The 20,703-nt window shown below is 42.6% G+C and overlaps 1 protein-coding gene across 1 annotated transcript in view; it reads right to left on the bottom strand.

Annotated features, from left to right (window-relative positions):
• The window catches only part of RAPGEF3 (Rap guanine nucleotide exchange factor 3), an 870,850-nt gene that overhangs the window by 120,936 nt on the left and 729,211 nt on the right, over positions 1 to 20,703 (bottom strand). Inside the window, exons 19-20 of the mRNA XM_085654789.1 lie at positions 4,339 to 4,436; positions 1,611 to 1,736 (exon numbers count right to left, since the gene is read on the bottom strand). Of these exons, the coding sequence (XP_085510915.1) occupies positions 1,611 to 1,736; positions 4,339 to 4,436 (224 nt within the window). The remainder of the gene's footprint in view (positions 1 to 1,610; positions 1,737 to 4,338; positions 4,437 to 20,703) is intronic.

The raw sequence follows: 20,703 nt of genomic DNA on the forward strand, positions 1-20,703 counted from the left end.
CACAAAGATGGTACTCCTGACGCAAGTTTTGCCCCTGATTTGGGCATCCAGAACAGTCTAATAGAAACTAGTAATCTAGTTTGCATGAGTATTTGTGTGAGACGTTTGCCCTACGAATTTAGATGAGTCTGCTTTTGTACTCTCAAATTTGGAAATGTAGTTTTAAGAGACAATTACGTTACACCCTACTATACAGATCTAAATGTTTGCTTAAATGTTTACAGGTCTAGTTGGTTGATGTAATATTTAATAGATACACTAGTTTTTCTTTGTGTGCTTTCTGTTCATTCTTATTTCTATTTGTATTGGGCTTATTTAATTATGTGTTTTTAAAAATGTTTAAGTAACTTAGTTTTATGTAAGAGTTTCTGTTTAGGTTTGTGTTAGTCAAGTAAATAGGCAATGCAGAATACTGCGATGTTTTATGAAATGTTATTATTAATGATGCAATGCATCATTAACATGTTACCATTCAAAGAGGAGAGACCATTATGAGACAGAGAAGGAACCGGAGCTCTCCTGTGGAAACTCCATATGGTGTCGTCTAATAAACATTTGAACTAAGACTTATTTCTTAGTGGTGAGTCTCTACAGAATGTCACTGCCAATACATATTATACATATTATATGCGGGGATGCATAAATCTATTCTGACTGATCAGTAATAATACTAAAAGTGGCAGCAGTCATTAACATCAGTTGAGCGCTTCATATAAGACTAATGGGCTAGGGGAAAGAATGCATAGGACCAGATTTGATATATCTGCTTTCAGCAAGCTTGAGGGCTCAAATACACAGATCAAAACATTTTCATCTATGTAAGTTGGAATCATTGAAAAAGTTCATTACAAGTGTTTTCATTAATAGAATACTATTTGAAGTTAGGCCAATATGAAGACTCTACTCTTTGAACATTATTCATCTGAATTCTAAAATAGGTGTAAAAGATATTTGTACATCTTTGTAAGCAGGTTACTGCAGAGCTGAGAATCTTCGACATCAAAACACAGTCTAAATTACATACCACTGTAACTGAAAAACAATTGGCAGTTTTACCATCAGATTATCCATGAACCCTTTGTCCACACCTTAACCAGTAATCTCAATTACTCTTACCCACCACCACTGTTTATATTCATGGTCCTCCACTGGTTATGGTCATGGTCCTTCATTGTTTTTTTTCCTCATTCACTACTGGTTATTATCTTCTTCATCCACCACAGGCTATCCTTCTGGTACAACACTGGCTAGCTTCATAGCCTACCACTGGAGACCATCTTTGTGCAACTTCCTGTTGGTCAAGTACTGGTCATCCTCCTACTCCACCATTACATAAACACATGATGCACCACTGTTTAGCCCCTTGACACTCAATTGTTTATCCCTTCAACCCCAGGCTGAAGATTACAGTCTTTCTAATGTTTTTTCATCTTCATCTTTGACCCGCTGCTCTCGCCCAGCTATTTCTTTCTTTGTGTATTCTCCTCAGTGTCCTCCTTTGAATACCCTGAAGCAGTTAGGAAAATGCGAATATGTTCAAAGTAAAATTACAGTATACCAAAACTGGCATGCCAGCTAAACAATATATTATGATACTTATATTTCCCTACCTGATGAATACTGTTAAACAGATTCCAGTCGTAATCAGTTAATTGACAGGCCAAGTCTTTGGAGCTGATGAAGTCCAAAATTTCTGACGTGCCAACATTTGGTCCCAGTTGGTCGGGATGAGGTGTCTGTACATAAGGAAAGAAAGCATCCAATTGTTTTGTACTCATTCCATATTACAGATTCTGATAATTTCATGAAATATTACCAAATGCAGATGATATAAACTTAATGAAAGTGTTATAATAGCATCATCTTGTTTATTTTGAAAGATTATTTTTACTAGACCTCTTCTATTCCCTATTACTGGAATGCAATCATCATCATCATCATAACTTTATTTCGATCACAAAGATCTTAAAAAGTCCATCACAACCATGTACATTCAAGCATGAATTACAAACAACTGGAATACAATCATAATACAGAATGCATGCCTGATATAAAGCATCTTCGGGGCGGTGGTATCCCACACAGTGGGAAATAACACTTGCTCTGTAGTCGGAAAATGCTTCTTTGTGGGGTTCAAGCCGGTGTACACGACCTCAGTATGGCTGCCCTGTTACCCATCATGCCTACTGGTTTTTCCCCTTCTCAGACCATGAAGAATACTGTACTGGCGTGGACTCAAATGCATCCTATACACTGTAAACAAAATCCGAGTCCAGGAAAAAAATGTGTTGACTAGTCTACTGTAGCATGGCAGACCACCTGACACCTCCCCCCCATGGTGGCAAGAATTGCTTCACCCAAAAAAATGCCATCGTTGGACGAATGCCTAAATTTGACAGGCAAGGAATCGCTGGGCAGCCAAGGTTTTTCTTTCTGCTGCTTCCTCCCTTTGGAGGCCCACCATACTTTAAAGGAGGGTCTTTCCTAATATTAAGGAACTTTGATTATTTCCCAAAAGCTGGGGGTAAAATGTTTGATCCTGGCAAACGGCGGGAAGTGTATACGAATGTAGCCTCTTTTAAATATTATGGAACAGTAAATACAGTGGGTACATTTCATGATGACTTACTATAGCAGCCCAAAATAGGATAACAATAAAGTCATCACTACCTTCCATCATTCCAGGAGATTCACTTTTTCTTAACAAGCCTATCAGCTTACTACTGGCCATAAAAAATTACTATTTCATGGTTGCTACATATAAACACATCACACACTCATCACAGGACATCAACACAGAGTTCTGCTGCCAGGGTCACTGTCCTATTCAGAGTCAATTAATTTTGTATTCCAGTCTCCTTTTGAGTAAGCCTTTTCAACTCATTGCACATACCATAAGTGAGATTAAGCGCCTTAAGTCTGCACAGAACCATTCTATCTAGGGGCCTGGGACTTGCTGAACTCCTCCTCTTCATCCAAATGCTTAATGTTTTTTGTTACAGTTCAGCAGTTTCTTCCAAGATATAACACAGTGGTGCATGTTGCCCCAAATCAAAGATGGAGCAGTGTGAGCATCAAACAACATCAACAGAACCGGCAACAAACTACTGTTGAGCCGCCAAGTCATTGGACAATGTATGTTTTCTGATACATTCTTTATTAGGTATTGAAAATTTCAGGCAACAGCATTTATAAACCATGGTTAATAGCAGTGTCAAGTAATGAAACACCTGTTAAAGTTACTTTAGACTTTTAGTTACCCATAATGTAAGTCTAAGGGCTTACGTTTTTGATACACTTTCTTTGAAGAACATCTGGAGGACCTTTCAAGTCCTGTTAAATGGAAAACATTTGACATTTATTGATTCCTAGTCACTGGAGGATATTTACAGGATAGTTAGAAGCCTCACTGATTTTCTATTGTGTGTACTTTTCAAAGTACGTACTAGCCATCGGGAACTTTGCTGCGAGGATGATTGATATCTTTTTACAATCCCTTAGCTGTACCATTGGATCACTTTTTTTGTTACATTGTTCATGGGGTATATAGAGCTGGTACTGCTCTAACTCAGTTTGATAAGTGTCCACTTCTCTGGCTAAGAGCAGCCTGAGATTGTTGATCTGGGCTTACAAGATCTTCTTCATGCCTTCCAATAGTCTTTCAGATAAGAGCCTTGATCCCAACTTTTACTGAGAATTGTAAATCTAGCCTAATATGTTCTTCCTCTTATTCCTGTATTAAGCTCTCACATGGGAGAGGATTCCAGAGCGTGAGAAGTTTGAGTCACTCTTGTTTTGTAAATTTCTTCAATCACCACTTTCCGTTTCTCCCATACTTCTTTGGTCACTCTTTGAATTATAGAGAATGGTGGTTTTTCAGGAGTTAGATAGACTGGTAGGCCATTGATCATTTCATTGTGTTTTGATCAGAAGCCTCTGGCATCATGATCAGAGATTTACTTAACTGTGAGTATAATCTCATCAGAGCACACAAAAGAAATAGATCAGGGTTAATCGGGAAAAAAACAGTGATGTCATTTTAAACTAGAACCAGACACACATCTCAATTCTGTACCAGAGCTTTCAGTGCTTGCAGTTCTATTTCTCGAGTGGTAGCATGATACATCAGCTCATTTAACCCAGTACACATATGCAGTCATACCATATTCTCAATAGGTTCATATTTATGTAACAATACTGTCAATTATAATGGGATTTCTTGCTACATACACTGTACGGATGTGAATCAGTCTTTATGGCCAGCCTCATTGCTTTTCACATGGTTAGAAATTTGTTTAGGCTACAGATGTGCTTGTCAGCAAATGTATATGCACTTACCAAAGTGTTTAGTTCCCGAGCACGGCAGAAAAATAGCCTCTCATTCACCCCAAGAGATGTGTATACACCAATAGTATCAAGCTTCAGACAGACACGTTCTGTAGGAGAATGAACAAACATTTATGAGGGAGTGAAAGATCGCAGTCCCAACTATTTAGAAATATCTAATCAGAGCTACTGGTATAAGGCCTATATGCATAGGTGGCAGACAAGGAAACAAGAGTATAAGTTCCTCTTGGAATTGAGTTATACTGTGTTTTCAATTTGTAACAGGTAGACATTGAGTATGGGGATCTTTACCCTAGGATTGTCCAGTGTGGGCCCAAGGTCCATTTCCACCTCATTTTTCAGGAAAACCCTTAACCATGGAAATTAGTTCCTTTCAGATTCATTGACTGTAGCCTTAATGCCCATCATTGATCTTCCCTCAGGGATCTACTTTGAACACCTCTGATTTAATCAAATAAGAGAGGTGTGATAATCTGTTGGATCGTACATGGTAGAAACATACAGGGGAGCAGAGGCACTGCCATGAGAGGACACAAGAATGCTAAGCAGGAGGAAATATATATATTCTGCATCAAGGGATGTCTATTACTTAAAACTCACTGTTTCTCTGCTCAACAATGAGTATGATGGCCAACCCCTACTGCTTTCAGACCACTACAACTCATAAACAACCACTCCTTCGCTTTATAACTCATCTCCTAGCACTGTTTGGCACGGCAAGATCAACAGGAAACTAACTGATGGGTGCAGTATGATTTGGGTAATCAAATTCAAGACCCAGCTTAATAATACAGACCAGCAATCACTATTCATGTGAAAAGTTTGAATTAATGGATAATAGTGGCATGGGTCTTCCTAACTCACCCTGCCTTTCTCCTAAACTACACTCTACTTTCCCATAAGATATTGAGAGTAAGGAGAGCAAGCAGGATAGTTCTGGTGGAAAGCAAAATGAGGACACTGCTGCCAAAGGGTCCCTCACTGTTCTAGGTAGTGGAGTGCTCAGCCAATGTTAACACTGCCATGTCAAACATTCACCTACTACTGATATACGATGGATAACAGCAAAAAACAAGCATGGCATGTAAAGAAAACAATTAGTAACTGCAGAAGCACAAAACAAATAGGAGGCATATGTATGACAAGTTTTTTTATACAATAGCTTTTATTTGATTTTGCACCTTAGGGTATCAAGTATACAAGACAAGACTCTTTTTCGTACATTAGCATCCTCCTGTCCATGCACAGATAAGGCATCCATAACTTCAATAAGGAGTGCACCTCAGTATTTCAAATAATTATAACCAACATAAACTAAACAGTATCACTTTGTTGGTTCCATCCACCCTCGCTCCCCCTAGGTTCCCTCACAAGGAGAACCTCAATTCACTCTTTCAATATGTTCAGCAAGGTTCGTACGTTCATGTTGCCCCCATCCTATGTCCCCCCTAGGTCCCCCGGGATGTCACTGTATGATAGATAACCTCCCATTTAGCCTCTCCTTTTCTTGTCAGTCCACTAAATATTGTGCAGTCCAATTTTACTTAGTACAGTAGCCACACAACATATTTGTTTCACATCACTGTCATTCAGAGGGGCCTGGAATCTGAGGGATCTGTCAACAATCTAACCAGTTTGGCACAACTTATTAGGTCGCTCACCAGCTTGTCGTTCTACCTGGTGTTTTCAATGTGAATTTTCTCCACTGTAGCCCACTCCACCATGTCCTTTACCCACGTGCTAATCTCTGAAGGTTTGGTCACAGGCAAATGTATTGTGATTCGTCTTTTAGCTAGTACCAGTCCCAGCATCAATATTTTATGAGTTACTTTCCTCAATTTCCTCAAAAGCAGACACTGCTAAATTGTTAGTGGTAACATGTAACTTGTACACTGTTTCAATTTGTCTAGCATTACCTTCCAGTAGCTCTTAATTGCTTTACAATGACATGTCAAATGTACAAAGTCTGCCCGGTCTGTGAGACATCTCTGAAGTCTGTCTGGGTAAAAATTTGTTCAATGTATCTGGGGTTAGGTATGCCATGTGAACATAACTGCATTGCATGAGTTTGAACCTCACACTGGTCAACCCCTCTTTCACTGCTGCACATACCTCATCCCACTTCGCTTCTGTGATAGGTTCATCTGTGCAGAACTGCAATTTACTGTATGCCTTTAACTGATCTAGGGCCAGATGTATCAAGCTAAATTGCGTTCGCAAATGCTGAAATTCAGCGTTTGCGATCGCAATTTAGCTGTGTGCTATATAGGTAGGCAAAAACCTACTCGCAAACTAAGGAATTGCACAAATTGCGATTCCCTATTTTTATTTAGAGAATCACAATTTGCGATTCCCTAAATGCTATGCTAGTTGGCATCGCAAATTGCAATATTGCCTTAAGGGATCGCAAATTACCACCAACCAAAGCCCTTTTTAGCTTTTTTACAAAGTGCCATGAGGCACACATACATGCCTTAGGGCATGTATGTGCACCACATGTGCACACATGCACATTTCAGGGGTGCAACAGGGTGTCCTTTTGGAACCTTTGCACCCTTGAAATTGCGTGCGCTATTTGCGAGTACCTATTGGGTACTCGTAATTTGCGCACGCAATTTCCATTCATTCCTATGGGCCTCTTGGCCCATTGGAATAAATGGGAAGGGATTCCTTAATTGCGACTCGCAATTTGCGACTCACAATTAAGGAATGCATAGGATTCGCAATTATTATTGTGATTCCTACATACATAGCAGTTTGAGAAACCTTAATAGCGATTCGCAAAAAATTGCTATTAAGGATTCGCAAATCTGTTTGGTAATACATATGCCCCCTAGTGCTGTATGCAGCACTCTATATATGATGGACACCAACTTCCTACAGTGTGATAATGCACACAAGTCCACAACTGTTTGTGTTTGCAAAGGCTCATTTCGGAAGGTTGGCCACATGCCTCTGGCCATGCATTCAAGTTTGGTATAGTGTAAACGACCAAGTACTACCCCAAATATTTATTGTGCATCAGAAAAGGTTATAAATCTAGCAGCAGGTTAAAGATCAGGATCTGTCCTGCATCCCTCCTTTCCCATCAGCTCACTGTCATTTTAAGAGCAATGTGTGCAAACCGGGACCTACTCCATACGTGCATTTCCAGCACGAATGTTGGTTGCCTGAAGATTTATTTTGCCGCTAGATCCCATGCCTTGCAGGTCTGTTGAACTACAAATGGCATTCATCCTAAGAATCCAGCACCCTTCACAGTAGACAGTCCATGAAAGCATGCTCTCTGTCTATGAATTTAGGGGAAGGGTGGAGTGGAGAATGTGCGGCAGTCTACGTAGGTTGAAAGTTGTATTTCTGCAAGGGATACATCTGCATTGGTCCTTGTGGACCAACTCGGGAATCATTGCAATTATTTGATTCACTAGTACTTTACCTAATATTTTTGTGTCTTCATTTAACATGGACAGTGGGTGATATGCCTTCAATTCCATTGGGTCTCAACCAAGTTTAGGGATGGGGATTACGATAGGCTCCCTCATCGTGGCAGGGAGATTACCAGCATCATATGACTCAGTGTAGACCTCTAGGAGTTTCTCAGCTAGGAGCTCCAAGGTTGAGTTGTTATAATTCGAATGTCAGCCAGGGTGGCAGAAAGCCCACCTGGCACCAAGGATTATGTTTTTTATAATACGTAGGGGTGGGGGCTGCCCAGAATGGGCATGTAAATGCCCCCACCCCTCATAAAAACTAGCCAGTCTTTCTGACTCCCCCAGGAGGCAGAAGGGGGCAATAGTTCCTAATCTGCCCACTAGGCACCAGGGATTTTTCTTTTATACATAGGGGTGGAGGCTGCTGAGAATGGGCATGCTAATGCCCCTAACCCCATAAAAGTATTTCTGCCCCCCAGGAAGGCAGCTAAGCGACAATGACCCCTTATCTGCCCCACCGTGGGCAGAAAACCCACTAGGCATCAGGGATTATGTTTTTTATTATATATAGTGGTGAGGGCTGCCCAGAATTGGCATTTTCATGTCCCCACCCCCTATACAAATTTTCCACAGTCTTTCTGCCTCCCCCGGGATGCATATGGGGGCAATAGCTCCTAATCTGCACACTAGGCAACAGAAATCTTGTTGTTTTCTTTATACGTAGGGGTGGGGGCTGCCGAGAAGGGGCATGCTAATGCTCCCACCCCCCAAAAAGTATTTTTGCCCCGCGTGGAGGGGGCGAAAAGTCCACTAGGCACCAGGGATATGTTTATGGGCATGCCAATGAAAAGCCTCATAGGCAAGGGTTGCTCCCTTTTTTTAGGAACACATTTTGGCTGTTTCAGTGATGATTTTAGTCTCATCTGTACCCAAGTGGGGCAGAAAACCACTAGAAACCAGGGAGAGTTTGTGTGTAAACTGGAGTTTGGCTGACGGTCTGCGTGTACTGACCTTTGACTGGCATTTTGCTGGCGGTGTGGGTGGACTCGCGCTTGATGATGGTGTGTCTAGATTGGCACTTGCCTTATGGTGTGCGTGGAGTGGCGCTTAGCTGGTGGTGTATGTGAACTGGTGATTGACTAGCTGTGTGCATGGATGGTGCTTGGCTGCAGGGCTGTAACCGGCACCGGGCGTTTCCCCACTGGGCCAGAGGGGTGGGGGCTAGTTTTCTGGCCAAGGGGGCGGTTTTATCACTGAGGGCCGGTTCTGCAGGAGTGCTGCGATACCGGCATCCAGTAACGAAAGTAGGAGTGGAGCTTTTTACTAGCACGCCCCCCACCTCCCAGGGCCGGTCAAGCAGCAATCTGCCAGGACTGTGTGAGAAAATTATGGAATCACTGGGCCGCCACAAATTTCCTATCACCCAGCGTTCCCCCAGATCTCCTGATATAAATGGTACCTCACTTGTGCGGGTGGACCAAGTACCTGCGACAGGCAAGGGCCCAAAACGTATTGTGGAGACATCAAAATTACCAATTACAAATCAACCTAGGTTTGTAATGGGGGCACCTGCATTTTTGATCCCGGGCTCGGCAGCCATCTAGGGGAAACCTTCCAAACCCACACATTTTTAGCAACTAGACACCAGGGCAGTGAAGGGAGGTATGGCTTGCGTGGATCCCCCAAAGTTTTCCTACCCAGAATCCACTGCAAACCCCCAACTTAAAACGCGCCACGGGCGTGTTTGCACAGTGGTGAAGGTAGGGGGTGGGGCCTGAGGTGATATGTGTGCAAACATGCCCTGTGGCGGGTTTTAAGTTGGGGAATAAATTCCTCTTCAATCCCGAGGTCCCCTGGGGGCCAACTAGCCCACCAGGTACCTCCAGTAATCGCCACGGAGCTGCGTTGCAGAGTGTTGTAAAAAGGGGCGTGGCATCTGAACACCTCTCTGCAACGCAGCTCCCTGGCGCATACTGGAGGTACGTGGTGGGCTAGTTGGCCCCCAGGGGACCTCAGGATTGAGGAGGAATTAATTCTCCATCTTAAAACGCGCCACAGGGCGTGTTTGCAGACATGTCACCTCAGGCCCTGCCCCTTTCCTTCACCATTGTGCAAACCCGCCCTGTGGTGCGTTTTAAGTTAAGGAATTAATTCCTCCTCAATGCTGAGAGTCCCTGGGGGCCAACTAGCCCACCAGGTACCTCCAGTATTCGCCAGGGAGCTGCGTTGCAGAGAGGTGTTCAGAGGCTACGCCCCTTTTTACACCTCTCTGCAATGCAGCTCTGTGGCACTTACTGGAGGTACCTAGTGGGCTAGTTGGACCCTAGGGACCCTTAGGATTCAAGGGTACTTAATCTCCCAACTTAAAACGGACACAGGGCGCGTTTACACAGGGGCGAAGGGAGGGGACAGGCCTGAGGTGATGTGTGCAAACACGCCCTGTGGCGTGTTTTAAGTTGGGGAAATAATTCCCCTTCAATCCTGAGGGCCCCTGCGGGCTAACTAGCCTACCAGGTGCTTCCAGTAAGCGCCACTGCACTGCGTTGCAGAGAGGTGGCCCAGGCCGTGCCCCTTTTTGCACCTCTCGGCAACGCAGCTCTGTTGCGCTTACTGGAGGTACCTAGTGGTCTACTTAGACCCCAGGGACCCTCAGGATTGAAGGAGACTTAATCTCCCAAATTAAAATGGACACAGGGCGTGTTTACACAGTGGTGAAGGGAGGAGATGGTGTAGGAAAGTGGCTCTATATATAGAGGACCAAAGTAAAATCAGCCGAACTACGAATTCAGATTTACTCACCTGTTATCAGGAGAGACCTCAGTGCTGCATCTTTGACCCAGTACTGACCCTGAAAAGTAATTCTAACCATACTTACCAGTAACGTGAATTTCCTTCCATTGGCTGACATTGACTGGTTTCACTTGGAAATTCTTCTAAGTGTAGAGTTTTGGAACTTTAAAATATTCACCTAAAATCATCCGAACAACGAATTCCGATTTACTCACCTGTTATCAGGAGAGAACCCAGTGCTGCATATTTTAGCCCAGCACTGACCCTGAAAAGAAATTCTAACCGTACTTACCAGTAACTTGTATTTCCTTCCATAGGAATCCATTGTCTGGTTTTCACCAGAAAAGTTTCTGTGTCGATTTTCACAAACTACAAATATTCCTTAAAAATCGCCTGTATGACTTAAACGCATTCTTTCAACTGTTTACAGGAGATGCACCAGTGCTGGATCCAGGATCCACCACTGAGTAAGAAAAAGTAACGATAACACTACTTACCTGCTAAGTGAATTTCCTCCCATAGGATAACATTGGTGATTCTATGTGAAAAAGTTTCTGTGTCAACTTTTAAAATATAATAATATTCCTTAAAAATCACTAGTGTAACCAAAACGCTTTTACTCAACTGTTTACAGGAGATGTCCCAGGACTGAATCTAGGATCCAGTCCTGTGGTTAGAAAAGTAATCCATAAAGTAACTAATTGCATTTAACTAGAAATTCCCATTGAGCTCAATGTTGCATTGTGTTTGAAACTACTGTACTTAAAAGTCTATTACCTATTTGCAAAGTATTTAAACTAAAGTAATTCATTCTGAGAAAGTATATTTTGTAATGTAATGTATAATGTAATTATAATGTAATTTAAAAAATAAAATATCTAAAAATAAATAGTTTAAAAAAATTTAGTAAATCAGTATCAAACAAATAAATATAACAATACATTTAAAATAGTTATTTACATGTCATTTGAGATGTCATCAGTGATGTCATCAGTGATGTCACTGACCATGTCATGAATGATGTAAAATGTGACATCATCAGCTGTAAATTGCGGGCGCGCGAGTTATAGTTAGTAGAACTATTTTTACCAGACGAATTTCAATGGTTTTGTACGAGTGAAATGTCCAGCTAAATATAACACCCCTGAAAGCTATGGTTTTTTCAGTGAATTTCAAAGGTTTTTTAAACGCTAATTCCTAACTATAACATGTCTGAAACCTATGGTTTTTTCAGTGAATTTCAAATGTTTTTTAAATGCTAATTCCTAACTATAACATGTCTGAAACCTATGGTTTTTTAAGTGAATATATATATATATATATTTTTTTTTCCATAATTGCCCAAGCTTTTGAAAAGCGCACTCTCGATGGACTGCACCATGCGGTTTTCTCTTTGGCACAGACTCGCACACTTGCTCCTCGGTTATTCGTTCAGACATGACGCGTTTCAAGGCTCCTGCCTTTCATCAGAGGTCAACAGTAAAAATGAACGCAGAGGAAAATTCTGGCCTTCTTTTATTTCAGTTCATTAATGTCACCGCCCTCAGTGTTTTTTTTGGCTTTACGGTGCATTGTGGGAGAGATAGTCTCCTATCTGCCAGAATAAAAATAAATTCATCACCTTAGTAGGTTCCTCGTACTTCATCCTTTTAAACTTCTATTTCTTGCTCTGGTGGGTCCTGGAGCAAGGTGAGAGTCAATTAAGCCGCAATCCTTCGAGCCGCATATCGGGTCCGGACCAGTTCCAACCCGCGGTCTCCTCTACAATAGATGGATGTTGCTGCTTTTCCGCGGCAAGGCTGCCGCGCACAAAAAGTTCTTTCCAGAATTGCCCAAGCTTTTGAAAAGCGCACTCTCGATGGACTGCACCATGCGGTTTTCTCTTTGGCACAGACTCGCACACTTGCACAGGATCCTTGAAACGCGTCAGGTCTGAACGAATAACCGAGGAGCAAGTGTGCGAGTCTGTGCCAAAGAGAAAACCGCATGGTGCAGTCCATCGAGAGTGCGCTTTTCAAAAGCTTGGGCAATTGTGGAAAAACAATTTTGTGCGCGGCAGCCTTGCTGCGGAAAAGCAGCAACATCCATCTATTGTAGAGGAGGCCGCGGGTTGGAACTGGTCCGGACCCGATATGCGGCTCGAAGGATTGCGGCTTAATTGACTCTCACCTTGCTCCAGGGCCCAACAGGGCAAGAAATAGAAGTTTAAAAGGATGAAGTACGAGGAACCTACTAAGGTGATGAATCTATTTTTATTCTGGCAGATAGGAGACTATCAGAAGACATCTGTAGCAGAATAGGACAGCTAGTATAATGAAAAGCATCTAAAATGGTGGACAGAAGGTGGTTTACGAAAAAGGTGATAAGTCATTGGTTGTTCATAAATATTACCTACTTAAAATTAGGTTGCATCTTGCTTTGTAAAATACGTATTTTTCTGATTTGTTGTGAAGAAATTTTTGAAAGGCACAATATGCTGGATAAGCTAATCTTTTGCTGTAGTCAACCACATCTGCTACTGTTGCTAGTGTGCTGCTGTTAAAAACATGGTGAATGTTTGACTTACTGGTACAGTTGAATGTTTCAGAAACTGTTGCTATGGAAACGGAGGTGAAGCAGTGTGGGGGAAGGGTTTAAAGAACAATGTAGTTTTAAAATATATAATTGAGTATTCTATATGTTAGAAAAGTGAATTTTTCCTATCCAGTAGTATATTTAAAAGTGGTATGTTGTTGAAAAATAATAGTAGTATTATTGGAAATGGGTTTTCGAACCACCACAAGGGTTCGCGACCCCATCGTGATGTTACACTGGGGGTCACACTAGGCGCCGCGGCCAAGTCGCGACTTTAGCAAGTTACACAACGAGATTGGGTTGCTTTAGAAGAAACTAGAAAAGGTTAATATAACTACCCAATAGGAAGTAGTTTTACATTTTGAACAACTGAAAGGAATATTTTGATTTGTGCTAACAGTAATATCAGTGGAAAATGATAGGGAAAATTTGCCATTACTGGTTCTTTCTTATTGAGAGTGGTACGTTAAGTTTATTGTGTGGAAAAGAAAAATATCTAACATTTAGTGATAATTTCAGACACTGCAGCAGAATTTCACAGGCAAGTTACGAATATGCAAGGAGTGTGATGTATGGCGTTGGATTCATTAAGTGATTGTAATTAATTTTTTAACAATAAGATGAACTATTTTAGAAAGTTGTGAACTATTCAGTCAGAAGAAATATATACTGGATTACCTGTGTGTTTCAGTGTAAATAATGCTATGGGTATGTTTGATATGTGCAGAGTAATTTCGGCTGTCTAACTGCTACCATGTCTTATGTATGTTTCTGCTTGTTCGTGTAGTGTAACACGTGTGCTGCTGCTGATGACCCTAACTTAAAAACTATACAGTCTATCATAGCACTGCGCAAATCTTGTCAGAGCTACTTGAGCATTCAGTCCCAAAAGCACAGATCTGTCGGCGAAGGCAGGCGTCAAGGAAGCACTTGAAAATTGAGCTTCATACTTGGGCTGCCCTGTTTAAGGAGCAGAAAGGACCCATGCAGCTTCTTCTACAGACATTTAGAGAGAATGTGTTGTGAAACAGAGGTAGTCTAGTACCTAAAGGCTTCTTTCCATGTTTTGTGTAATAAGAGTGACATGAGCGAAGTCAGCCTTTCATTTTGGGTTAGGCCTGGCACTATGAGCTCTGTGTCTCTAATCAAACAGGTAGAGAAATGTGTTGTTGAAAACATGTTCTCAAGTGTATATGCCTACTTGATATTGAAACATATTCCGTCAACTTTCATTGTTTGACCTGTTCCATGTTTCAGTCATGTCTGTGCTTGTACATGTAGTTTAAGACGTGAGGTGCAGCTGATGATCCTAATTTGAAAACTATTCTGCCCTTTCGTAACCCTTGGCATGTATTAACAGAGCTACTTTATCCTTCAGTCTAAGTACAACACATCTCTTTTCTAAGACGGCCTTGTGTAAGCACTTGGACATACCGGTTCATACTCCTTTGTCTTCTATGTTAACTAGAAAGTGATCCATCCTTCATCTTCTACACACATATACAGACTATTCAGTCTGAAGCAAAGGTAGTCTACTATCTATAGGCTACTTTACATGTGTTCAGGCATGTTTGTATTTCTATGTTTAATCTGCACGTGTGGTGTAGTTGATGACTAACTTAAAAACTTTGCAGTCTATTATACTCTTGGACAAATATTGTCAGAATTACTTCAGCATTCAGAAGAACAGGTCACTTAGCTAGGCAGGCCCTTGTGAAAATACTTGAACACACAGGTTAGTCCCTGCCTACCGTGAGTAATAAATAGAGCAGCTTCTTTTATGCATATTTACAGAGCATATAGTGTTAAACAGATGTAGACTACTGTGTAAAGTCTTTGTTACAGGTGTTATCTCATCTCTAAAAGGCACCACTGACACAGTCACTGAGTTATGTTGAAAGATGCTGATATTAATGAAAGTGGTGTGGGAGGAGACAGCCTTTCATTTTGAGTGAGGCATGGCACTGTGAGCTCCGCCCGTAATGAAACTGGTAGACAATTGTGAGGTTTTAAACATGTTGCCAAGTGTATTAACTTCTGTCCTAGTGCGGCCGTAGATAGTGCTGTGTCTTAAACTGAAAGCGTATTCTATCAAGTTTAAATGTCTGACTAGAGTCATATCTGTCATATGTCTGTACTTCTACATCTAGTCTTGCATGCGTAGGGCAGCTGATGGCTCTAATTTAAAAACTAAACATTCTATCATATCCCTAGACAAATATTGTCAGAACTACTTTTACTTTCAGTCGCAGAAGCACAGATCTCTTTGCTAGGCAGGCCTCATGGAAGCTCTTGAACACGCAGCTTCATACCTGGCTGCCCTGTATATTAAACAAAAAATGATCCATACAGCTTCTTCTACACACATTTACAGACCATGTGTTGTGAAACAGAGTTAGAGTTCCACCTATAGGCTACTTTACATATGTCATCTCACCCCTAAAAGGCACCAACATACTCATTGCAGTGTCTAGAAATATGCTGGCACTAATACAAGTGTCATTAGAGGAGATGTCTTTTCAATCAACAATTATTTTGGGGGGTTTTACAAAGAAAACCATAGAAGTCAAGCAAACACAATTAAAATTGGCATCAAGTGCTAAAAGAGGCAATACAGTTTATCCAGCATATCCCCATAACTTGTACCAAAAGGTAAGCGAAGTCCGGAAATAAAATGACATCATCTCAGCCCCAAAAAATGCAAACTAAAAAAATATAATATCAAACATGGTAAAACCATTCATCAGGGCCCCATTATGTACAGGATAAATTACAGACACAGAGAATAGACAACCCTGTTTTTTGTAGGACTCTGCTAGACACACGTCCTACTGCCGCTACTAATCTGGAGGGAGCGCTAGAGAGCCTTTCTAACTGGATTTCCCAGGCGATTGAATCTATAACCACGCCCCTCTCTAATAGATGAGTAAGAAATGCACTCTCAAAACCTTGGTACTCCAGCAAACTTAAAGAACTTAAACAGGGCTGTAAAAACTTGAACGTAGCTGGAGATCGTAATATTGCCCCATGGCTAAAACAACTTTAAGAAGGGCTCAGAGAGAGTATTATGCAGCCATCAGGGAGGCGAAAAGCAGCTTTTATTTGGAGCGCATTGCTAGGTCCAACAATAACTCCAAAGAAATTTTCGCCATCGTCCAGAGTTTCTAAACACCTTGCGCTGAGCGTATTGCTCTCCCTGCTTCATCAGAAAGGTGCGAGAAGCTGTCGTGCTTCTTTATCGATAAAATACAGCCAATTCAGAACAGCCTAGGGACTAGCTCCCTTGAGCAGGCAAGGTCGCACATCCTGAACATTTTAGTTCCCACTCCGTCAGTTCCCCCGCTGATGGAATTCTCTCCCATTGCCTTGATGGACTCACTGTCTATCCTTAAATTACTCAAGTCGGGCTCTCCAACAGACCCTTGTCTGGCTAGGTTACTACGGACTGCGGAGGTGGTTAATCCGGAGGTATATGTCATTGTTAATCTGTCTCTCCAGACCGCCACTGTTCCATTGTCATGGAAGCAGGCTAAATTGTTACCGCTTCTGAAAAAGCCCTCCTTAGATCCTACTATACTCCCTAGCTTTCGCCCTATCTCCCTTCTTCCTGCTGTAGCAAAGGTGTGCGAGAAAGCTGTCTTTAGACAGCTTGCCACCTTTGTTGAGTCATCCGGGGCACTCCATCCTGCCCAATCCGGATTCAGGGCGACATACAGCACAGGGACTGCTCTCGTCAAAATGTCGGAGGCAATAAGGGAGTGCCTGGACGCAGGTGGCAGAGAGGCTCTGATTTTATTAGAACTCTCTGCCGCCTTTGATACAGTGCCCCATCAACAACTACTTGCCCGTCTTACAAACATAGGCGTGTCTGGACGTGCCTGGGATTGGCTTAAATCCTTCCTAGAGGATCGCACCCAGCAGGTTTGGCTCCCACCATTCTCGTCGGCCCCCAGAAGAGTGTCCACTGGAGTTCCGCAAGGCTCCACTCTGAGTCCTCTGCTTTTTAATATCTATATCACGCCCCTGATCTATCTTGCAGAGGAGCTGGGAGCCAAGATCATAGCCTATGCGGACGATACCCAGCTCCTCTTTACTTGGAGGGAAAACGACTTGTCCCCAGAAACAGCTCATAACTGTCTTTCTACCATTTTCAAGTGGCTTGAACTAGAGCAGCTGAAGTGCAACGAGGACAAGTCGGAGGTCCTTTTGTATGGATCATTCCCCCCAACTTTCAGGGAGACTCTGTGGCCCTCAGAATATCATCTGCTCAACTTAGTGGGTAACCCCTCTAAGAACTTGGGTATCTGGTTTGGTGAGGACCTTAGGTTCTCCGTGCAGATTAAGAGACTTGCTGGGGTATGCTTTGGTACACTTAAATCGCTCAGAAAGTTTCTTCCCTTGTTACCCAGGCCAGCCAAGGAAATGGGGGCTCGTGTTCTTATCTTGTCACGCATTGATTATGCCAATGCTCTGTACATTGGCATATCTGGCTACCTACTAAAAAAACTGCAAACAATACAGAATGCGGCAGCCAGGCTTCTGCTGGGAATTCCAGGAAGATCAAGTGTGAAACAGCATCTGCGGGACCTCCACTGGCTCCCTGTGGCCCATCGAGTTCAGTTCAAAGCACTTACTCTGGCTCACAGAGCCCTGCATGGATTAGGGCCGCTGTATCTTAGGAGGCGTTTTGCCGTGCAGCGATTGGCAGTGGTACCTCGCTTCCGCAGGACTCGCTTGGGGGGTAGCTCCCTTTCCGTCAAAGCAGCGGAAGCCTGGAACTCCCTCCCTGTGGAGCTTTGGAATACTCAGGATACTAGGCTGTTCAAGAAGCAATTAAAGACCCTACTTTTTAATAAACCCATTTAATCTCAGAGCCTTCGCTTCCAAGCTCACCGCCCACGCCGGGACACTCTTGAGTATCTGTGCACGTTACAAATGTATTATAACATAACATAAGATAACAGTGACTATGTTATTTATTTTATTTATTTATTTTATTTGAGGAGTTTTATATAGCGCTGGCTAGACCTGGAGTTATCAGAGCACTTTACAAGAGTATCAGCAAGAAGCAAGTTACAGCGAGTTACTATACATTACACAATGTGAAACATTAAAAACACAAGATTACTCGAGAATGGCAAAAAAGTCATAAGATGAAGCAATGTAACACAATGGAATAACAATATTAGCGCAGGATAAGCGGAGACAAAAACAACCTAAGGGGCATAGAGTGAAAAGAGGGAAAACAGTAAGGAAAGGGTAAGGAAAGAAGATTAGGACAGGAAAGGGAGAGAGAGAGACGAAAGGTAGGTGGGACCAGAGGATTCAACAACAATCGAAAACATGGTGCAGGTCCATGGAAAAGAGAGACGATCGAAAGGTCGCCCAGATGGAGACCAGCGGGGAGGAGGAAAGGACAAAGGTCACTAAGATGGCGGAACCAGGACATGTGTGTCAATAGAAGATTGTCCCAAAATGGTGGGGTACATATGAGTCCAAGTCCAAAAACCAAGGGGGCTGAGTCCAGAAAACAAAGCGAGCTGATTTCATGGAGTGGAACTAGATGGGGCAAGGAGCCAGAGAGTCAGAGAAGGGAGGAGTGCAGACGATTGCCAAAGCACAGCCGTGCCGTCCGCATGCACAAGTTCTAGGCAGCGGGGGCAGCAATGTCCACTCCGTTTTCCGCAAGTCAAGGGAAGACTGTTTCAGGTTTTTCAATCAAACAAGGGAGCTAAAGAGGGAACAAGTGCCAGGACGCCCTCCAATCAACAATAGTTCCAACAAAAAAGTACTGGCACACTGTAGCAGAAAACTTTCTTGTTACTCTGGACTGGGTGGGAGGGAGTGTGCGTAATCACAGACCTCCAATGCTCGTTCATAAAATCTAGAGACAACCCATCCAGAATGCTACAAACTTAACAATTAAAATAGATAGAAAAGTCAGAAAAGGAGAGTGTGTAGTCAGTCCACAAACAAATACACTCTACAGACACCCTCAGATAGTGACGAGGTGAGAAAATATGTAGAGAGAGAGAGAGTACCTCACGTGCGCACCACCAGAGGAGCTACTGGTTGGTTCTCACCAGCTTGCCCACGTTTCTTTCATCATCGGTCACTCTCTCTCGAGAAAAAAGGGGGTGTACGGTGTCCAATAGAAAACACAAAACACAAGACAGTGTCATGTGAGAAACGCAACAAACAAATAAATTGTGCAGACAACGACAAAAATAAAAATAGTGAAAGTGTCTAGACTCACAAATGATTGTTTTATTCTGGTTAGGAGTCTATCACTCTGTTAAAAACCACAGCATGTTGCATACCTTAACAATGACGGCCAACATGTTTCATTGCCAATATAGTTTGTGGCAAATTCATCAGGGCAAGAAGGGGTCAAAGAATCACCTTCTCAGGACACACACCCTAAAAAAGACTGACACACACAGACAAACAAACAGCATAGTCAGAGCGGGGAGGGATGAGTTTAACAACCAACCAACGGCGGTGGATGGTAACACCATTTGGTTCATTACCTGGTTTTGGCTATGGGCCCACGTACCAGCCACCAACCAGTTGCAGGGGCGTACTAAATTTTAAACTATCGCCGTCCTGCTCAGCAAAGCACGACCAACGTTGGTGCCTGCACCTGTGGGAACAAGTATAGATCATCTATACATGACTCAATTTAAAAGACACACTGTGTAATCACTCTTCCTCGATGTTCCAGTGAACTAACACCTCGTTTATTCGAAAGTTCTTACAGGCACAGGACCCTTTTAAATATATTATACCACGTGAGCACGCCCTAGTGCCGATATCGAACTCACAGCACAACTGCCTTCAGGAATCCCCAGCGTCTAGTTTGATAATGTGTAAAAAGAACGAAAGCCCACGTTCTTCGTACCAAAACAATCACAAACCAAAACCGGAATGAGAGCGGCGTTTGTTCAGTATCTCGTCCGTCCCCGGGCTTACCCTATCTCTTGTATAACCAGGCGTCACCTCAGCACTGGAACACCTCTACGCGCGGCTGCATTCTATTTCAACAAGAAGCTATGACAAAATCTCGCGTGATTACGCGAGTCGAGGGGGTGTGTCAATTACAATATAGAAATGCCGCGGCCATTTTGGAGTGGTCATAGCTAAGACTTGCAACACAGAGGAACCAAGCTCCGAACTCGGTCCTTTGACTCTAAATAAAAAATGGTACTAATGCAAACTGTTCATAAAACACTTGTTTGTTAAAACACTTGTTTTTTAAAAAAACCAAACACCATACGTCCACCACAAATAAGGCCGGGCCCAATAGGTGGCACGTATGAGGCAATCCCAGCCCGTATGTAGGCAAATTCTTGCACTCACACGACCCATATGTCAATCATCATTATCAAAGGGCGATGGTATATCGGAAAACAGGGACGTAAGTCCGCAATTAAGGCGATCAGGATAGTTAATAGCCAACCTCCAGGATGAAACAAGACACGCATCTGGTTACCGTCGTCCTATTTCATACACCGCCCAACCCAATGGCACCATGATTGAACTATACCAATGGCCAATGTGT

Source organism: Triturus cristatus, chromosome 4_1, assembly GCF_964204655.1.
Source record: "Triturus cristatus chromosome 4_1, aTriCri1.1, whole genome shotgun sequence".
In the NCBI taxonomy this organism is placed as follows: domain Eukaryota; kingdom Metazoa; phylum Chordata; class Amphibia; order Caudata; family Salamandridae; genus Triturus; species Triturus cristatus.